General features: G+C 47.7%; 1 protein-coding gene across 7 annotated transcripts in view; it reads right to left on the reverse strand.

Moving 5' to 3' along the window:
- Positions 1-7,500, reverse strand: part of sema3fb (sema domain, immunoglobulin domain (Ig), short basic domain, secreted, (semaphorin) 3Fb) — a 99,095-nt gene that overhangs the window by 13,547 nt on the left and 78,048 nt on the right. For all 7 annotated transcript variants that reach the window (XM_081704989.1, XM_081704991.1, XM_035520132.2 and 4 more), the window contains 3 exons: positions 6,667-6,760; positions 4,573-4,692; positions 1,022-1,161 (listed from right to left, as the gene is read on the reverse strand). In XM_081704989.1, coding sequence (XP_081561115.1) covers positions 1,022-1,161; positions 4,573-4,692; positions 6,667-6,760 — 354 coding nt within the window. The remainder of the gene's footprint in view (positions 1-1,021; positions 1,162-4,572; positions 4,693-6,666; positions 6,761-7,500) is intronic.

The raw sequence follows: 7,500 nt of genomic DNA on the forward strand, positions 1-7,500 counted from the left end.
TCAAAGGTTTCACATGGATACTCACGCACCCACACAAGAGCCATAACACAAACACACATACACACACACACAAGCTGTGATCCCCTAGATAAACACTAGACTTTCAGTGGGAGTTTATCGGGCTCTTGCTATTGCCCTGCGCCTCACTGCAATGATCTCCAACAGCTCTGATCTCCGTGCCGCCTCCTGCGTGTTTTTGTAGGTTGTCCACTCTGGCTCTGCGCCCGACGGCAAATGGTCCGGCTCGGCATTCCGGCCGGCCCGTTTTCCATTTAGGGTCCCACCGCCGCTCAGCCTGTATCTGCGGCGTGCCGGTACAAATGTCTCCGCAGATTCAGGGGGACTAACCTGAGAGACTGAAAGGTCATGAGGGCAGGGGGCAGATGGACAGAAAGGAGCATTGTGTGTAGGAAGGGTCCGAGGGCATGGGGGCTCCCACACGTAAGTGTAAAGCAAACAGCAAAGCCACAGGTCAGGTCTGGGCAGAGGTGAGCTTGCCCTTCTTCTTAGTGCGTTGGTGTGTGTGGGTGTGTGTGTGTGTGTGGGGTGGGTCTCTTTGACACCACACTGAATGACACACATTGATTCAGTTCCCACCAGCTTTCCTGGTAGGCAGGGGTTTTCTGCCCCAGTCCTGGTGCCCTGCTACTCTGTGCAGCCTCAGATTGGCTCATTGTTAAGCCCTCCGTGAGCTGGATGATGTCTGCCGAGCGTCTCGCCGTGACTGGAGTCCAGAAGCCCTTCTAGGCTTCACTGTTTCCACAAACCCAGTCATCCCCATTCTGATGTGAGTCTGCGTAGTTTACTGCCTCGCTGCCCTGGTGAACAGCTTGGCTGTTAGCTCAATAATGAGCAGAAACAGGTGCTTTGGCCTTCCCAGACTGCACGCGGGCAGATCTGCTCTAGGGTGCGGGGGCCGGCCTATCCAGCTGGCGGAGAAAGTGGATATCCAGCTGAGGAAAGCACCCGTCCAGGCCGGGACCCAGACAGCGCCCCCGAGGGGTAGGAGGGAGTGACTCACCAGGCAGATCCGCCCGATGCGGGACTCGGACTTGGGGCTCTGGCCCATGTCTGACGACTTCTCCCGAAAGAAGAAATAGAGTTTGTCGTCATTCTTCTCTGCACTGTCCGGGATGAGGTGCACGTGCACAAAAGAGGGATCTGGAGGAGAGAGAAAGAGAACAAATACAGAGTTCCATCACTTTAGGATTACTTCAACCTAAGAGTTTCAGAACATCAGTTCCCTGCAGTGGCAGGCAGTATGGTCACCAACAAGCTCCCGAAAGCTCCTGTATTTTCTTTTTGCAGACTTGTGAAGAAGTGTGAAACGTGTGTGAAAGGCATCCATACAACAATTAACCACAGGACTCCAGCATTGGTGACAAGGCCCTTTGCTTCAGAATGCCTAGTCCCTACACGACTGTCAAATTGGGTCCACCAGTGGCCTAAACCAGGATTGTCAACTCATTTTCAGGAGAAACTGCAGCTCAATTTGTTGCCTAAAAGACGCGATGATGTCATTACGCAATGATGTAAAACTGCATCTCTATGTAACTAATGGTGGTAGTTACACTAACTGGCCAAAATATTACTTGAAACTTTTTTTTTTTGGTTTATTACATATTTTTATTTGTAAAAGTAATAATAAAAGTAATAACATCTTTTTTTATGATCAGATGTTTTATCTTTAAACAACACACTAAAATATTGAATAACACATTAAACATTCATTAACAATTTTATTTTATTCACTAGTAAAACGGCACATTCTTAGTTTTAATCAGTGTACTGGCGCTTGCGTATGGCATTACCTGTCCGATCAACAGTTACAGGTACCAGTTTATAGCAAGGTTTATCATATATGTTATCTTACTGAACAACTGCAGCTAGTAGCTGAACTCAAGTTTGACATGTGTGTTAGACACTAGCTCTCTCCAGGCTGCTGTGCTGCTTGGCTCCTTAACTGTTTCTCCAAGATATCTGTCCTTGTTCACATTCTGCTAAAAGCTCCTCTAGTTCCAGAAAGTCCAGTCCTCTCAAGCGACGACTCATGCATTGGCGAGGACGCCTGTCTTCCGCCTCGCTGTCCAGCTGCGGTGCTGGAACCAGGAGAAGAGGATGGAGGGATTTAAAGCCGCATCGTCCAAGGCTGCCAAGGAATCGCGCCGGATGCGGAACTTTACTTGGCGGCTGGCGCCGGTATCAGCCAGCCAGCTCCAGTCTGCGCCGCACCAGGAGTGTGGAGAACTCTGACTCCGATGCGTGTTCGGCCGAGCAGCTGTTCAGCAACTGCGTGGCAAGGAGCATCGAGTGCAGCGAGGAAAAACTCCCTAGAGCACGAGGAAGAAACCTTGAGAGGAACCAAGACTCCAAGGGGCGGCCAGGCCTCCTCTGGCCGACAACGGTTTCTCAAGACTAGGATGTCTCACGTGCCGCCCTTTGCGTAAACAGACAACGTAGATGATGCAATGTCACTCTCTCAGGCAAGGCTGAGTTGGGACGCCATGCTCTCGAAAAGGTACCCGCAAAAGCAAGGTGATGGAATGAGATCAGTTCTTGCCATAGGCTTGTTTACTCTGTACACTGGTGTGAAGATGCGTTTCCTCTCCCTTCACTGCAACTTGTATGGTGCACATGTTCCTGGCCGCAATTAATGGGGGCATACAACACTTTCCACGTCTCCCTCCATGTTGAGAAGGGAAAAAAAACAGATGTAAGGTTCCCTTATTAAGTACTCAACACTCCTAGGGTTGATTTCTCTGGAAGCTGAACTGACAGCCAGCTGTATGAATAGCGCACAAGTACCAACTTGGGCGATGCACATTCTAACTTTAAAATCTTGTGCACTCCATTGTGCACTTTAGTCTTCATGGAAACATCAGCGACAGTGCGCTGAAGATTCACTTTTATGAGGACTCGTCTATTCTTTTCAAGAAACCCGATTAGCGCCTTTGCCGAGGGTCTGGTTTTGGCCGTCCGTTTCAACCAGCCTGAGAAATGTGGACATGCTGAAATACAGAATCCCCGCTGACACAGTGGACTCTTCGGAAAGGAGACTGAAGTTGCCATCTCCACGTCTGATGTTACCTTGTTGAAAACCTAAGGAGCCAGAACTCCCCTAATCATCTCTGTGCATTTGATGTGGTGCATTTGGAAATCTGTTGCCACAAAAGGCATCTCTGCTAGCCACACCACAGCAGTGTTGCACTTTCTTAACCAGCTGTGGTAATCTAGATTGCATTCCGTGGTTGCATGGTCTTGATTTATTTATATACTTTGCAGTAGCACAAAGGGGTTTTTTTGGGGGTTTTTTTGAAGTCATGCATTTTTGCAAGAATTATTTGCGGTGCATACAGTATTCATGACAATCCTCTCCAGTCGCTGGCTTCAGCTGAACTTTAAATTCAGGTCCAGGCTCCCACTCTACAGTTTTGATTGAGACATGCTGATTTAGGTTGCAAGTTCAAACATTTGTGACCAGCTATATTCGCTGGGGTTTAACTGTGGCTGTTGAACTATTTAAACGTATCAAGTAAGTTCAGCAAACAAACCACCAAAGAAATAGATCTTTAAATCAAATCTTGAAAACCATTTTCATGACGAGCTTAATTTTCATCTGCAGTGATCTGTAGTAACACTACTGAAGGCCTAATCTTTGGTAATGATTGTTAATGCAACTTTGTGGAAAAATTTTTAAAGATATTTAAATATATATATATATATTTTTTTTTTGTTTGTTTGTTATTGTGGCTTCCCATCCAACAGCTACACTGTGAACCGAATGTGTTAAATGATTTGACCAAAGGAAATGAAGTCTGTCTCGTTGAACAGACGTTACTGCTGGTGCAGACAGCCGTGACCTCTGCTCCTGCTGTGTCTGGCTACTGAGCCGATCCATCACTACTGCTGACGGCGCTCACGGTGTTCTTTTGCAGCCGTGCGTTGTGACTGAGCGTGTGACAGAGAGAATCGTTTTTCTAGAGGGAAAGCGCGTGTACTGTAGTGCTTGAGTCACTTTTCAAAGGTTGTTAAAAGTTCCAAAAGAAACTTGTTGCTAGGTGCATTTTTTTTGGGGGGGGGGGGGGGGGGGGTGTGCTTGGTGGAGTTGCCTGGGTAACCTGAAAAGTTAAATATAAGCTAAATATAGCAACATTTCCAAGTTGACATTACTATCCAAAAGGCACCCAGGGACAGAGGCCATGGTGCGCATTTAAACCTTAAAATAAACAGACTAATTTCAATACTGATGCTGTTGCAGTGTAACAACAGTGATAGGAAATGAGAAAAACAAAGGGGGGGTAAGTGATCCTTGCTCAGTTGTAATATAATAAGGGTAATCATCCACGTATTTTTAAAATGCAGCCTACCAGTAATCTTATCATTGCCTCTTTTTTCTGGAACACAGTCTTGGAACACAATACTAATGGAATAGTTACTGTTTTTGTATTCTGATTACGTAATGCAGTTACATGTATTATTACTATCCATCCCTGTGTGTGTGTGTGTGTGTGTGCGTGCGTGTGTGTGTGTGTGTGTGTGTGTGTGTGTGTGTGTGCACGTGCGTGTGTGTACCGTTCAGCCATCTGGAGTTGTACTGGTCTGTGCGCATGGCGGTGCTTTTCCCCAGCGTTCGGAAAATAGCCGAGTCTGTTCCCATGAAGTCGACGTACACGCCCGCGTACAGTTCTCCATCTGAGAGAGAGAGAGAGAGAGAGAGAGAGAGACAGAGAGAGAGAGCTGAGTCATCTTTGCGAACTCTATTATAGTCTGCCCTGTCAAACCCAGCTGCCGGTAAGCAGGTGGGGGTTGCCTCCTTTGGCTGACCTTTAACCTCACCTCCTCCACCGCAGGGGTACAGAGTCACGACCTTCACGAGTCACTCCACATGGCCCAGAGCACTTAGCTGACTAGACTAGCTTCCATCGTGAGACATCATCTGTCTTCCTTAAGCTCACTGACCTTTCCTCTTATTTTGGCACAGAAACTGATCTGTCCGTCAAAAGTGGCATGCACACCTGCACACATACAGGTGTGTTTGTGTGTGTGTGTGCGTGTGTGTATCTAAGAACTGATATTTGTTGATATCTGAGCAGGTCCCCTAGCCTGTATTTAGTAGTAGAGTTCTATGCGATTCGCAATTCCTCTTATTTCCTACGAATCCCAAACTGGAGCCTCACGTGTTGACTCTAAAACTGAGATGCCAAACTGTCAGGTTTCCGAAAGACTTCCCATCAAACAACTCTTAACGTATTAGGTGGTGGGAAAATTCTAATTCCAGGAAGGTGGCTTTAAATCCAGCTTGCCGGACAGGCTGTGTACGCTTGGTCGCCTGCGTTTGCTCATTTGTCTTCTTGTTATAGTCCTTGGCAAAGTTATCCTTACGCCCTTAAGGGTGTCCTGTCTGACAGTAAAGCTGTGTTCGGCTGGGCCTTCTGCCACTGTTTTCCTAGATTCATCTTCAGCGAAAGAATACTTCCCCCAAAATAGCTTGCTAATAGCAAAGGCTGAACTAGGTACCATCACGCCTAGCATTCAGTTGTTAACAGGAGGGTCACTGGAAGAGAGAAAACCTTACGTGATGGAGAAACAAACCGTAAGAGAAAGAGAAAGTCATGATTTGACCTGGTAGCTTTAAAACTGGCTAATTGGGGTTTGTGGCACTCAAAGCTGCTTTGCTTTGAGATCTCACACCGGCAGAGTGAAAGTAATGTTGACTCTCCTGACAGGGTATTCATCTTGACCAGTGTGTCGTCTCCTTCACACCTGTCCGGGGTAATGAGGTTCAGCCAACAAAGGTTGTTAACAGGCGCAGCGTTTCGCTGTCTGTCTGACCCTGCGTAAGCCACAGGCGAGCTAATTCCCAGCGGCTCACGCTTCCGACGCCTCACACCGCTGCACCCCTGTGCGTTGAGAGCTCCATGGTGCTTTCTCTGGCGCGGGCACGTCCTGGCTAACTCCTGGGATGTAATTCACGGGGGGTTTGAACGGGCTTTGTTAACCATGCGGTGGCGCAAACCTCCAGAGCTGAAGGTCTGCACCTGCAGCACAGATCCTGTACACAACCACAATCAAAACCTTGGCTGTTCTTTGTTATTTGGTTGCCGCCAAAAGGAGAAACGGAACATTCGATATCCTGCTGATTTTGGACATGACTCACACGTCCAGACCTCTCAAGCATGCGGTTGGAAGACCTGACTTCATAAAGTCTCGATTTGCACTACTGACTAGTCCATTTTGAAGGATTTCTCCCCCAGCATCTGAATTATGAATCATGAATCATGAAAGCATCTCGGTATTGATATTACTGATAAAATATGCGCCCAGCAATGGTCTCGAACCCTCACTGGTTTCCGTCTTCGGGCTTCATGAGGAAAACAGGCAGGAAAATTCCACTGGGAAGAACAAATGACCTTCCTGTGTCACGCATCGGCAATAAAACATTTGAGCAAAGTGAGACCTGACCAAAGGGGCATTGAAATGAAGTCCACGGGGAGAGATGTGATCGCGTTTAGCTTCACGTCAGAGCAAAGATTCATGGCAGGAGCATGGACGTTGCGCGTGGAGTCGGGGGTCGGTAGTGATAGGGGGTGATCCAGACCTTCCGGAGGTGCCGGGAACACTGAGGCTAAGGGAAGGAAGATGTGGCGACCCGCTGGCGGTACTCACTGATCAGAGCGGAGACGCTGTTCAGCTTCGGGTCGTACGGACACTTTCCTTTCCCAGAATCCTCCTTGCCTGGCTCCAGATGGAAGATGTTCTCCTGTATCGAAATTCAAGTTACATATGAATTAATCCGTCCGTTTTTGTGTCGCCGTTATGCATGCAAGAACCTTCAGGCATTGAAGTGTAACAATGTTAAATGACACAATGATGACTATAAGGAAACATAAAACATAGCATAAAAAAACAACATAAATAAACATAAACACAACATGAACAAAACATATAATGATGTTTGTAGCTCTAATGTTGCGTATAACCTGCGCAGATTTGGCATAAGGCAGGATTCTTGATCACCAGCTCTGGAAGGCCACGCCACGGTTTACAAGCAGTGCTTCCCTGCACTCACACACATGCCGTTAAGTGAAAGGTGTGCATTAAGGTGAGAAATAAATGCATGTGCTGCACACAACAACCACCTAATCACTCACACGCCTCGCAAGAGAGAGTGGGAGCGAAGCAGGAGACGTCACTGCCGCCATCCGTCAGTGGGGGAGACACCTTCCAGAGCGTCCAAACGCCTGGCACCGTGCACAGGATATCGGCTCGGATGTCAGCTCGGATAAAATCCTGCCACGCAGAATAAACTCAGAGCCCCTTGAGCTGCCTGGGAGATATTAACGCACAGTAACGCCATAGCACAGGCTCTGTTGTTGCCTGGGAGATGTAACACCATAACTCAAGCTCTGTTGTTGCCTGGGAGATGTAACACCATAACTCAGGCTCTATTGTTGCCTGGGAGACGTGTCAGACTCTGAGACACCATCAGGCCAGGACTAC

This window comes from Electrophorus electricus, chromosome 22, assembly GCF_041902795.1.
Source record: "Electrophorus electricus isolate QZ-2024a chromosome 22, ASM4190279v1, whole genome shotgun sequence".
Lineage (NCBI taxonomy): Eukaryota > Metazoa > Chordata > Actinopteri > Gymnotiformes > Gymnotidae > Electrophorus > Electrophorus electricus.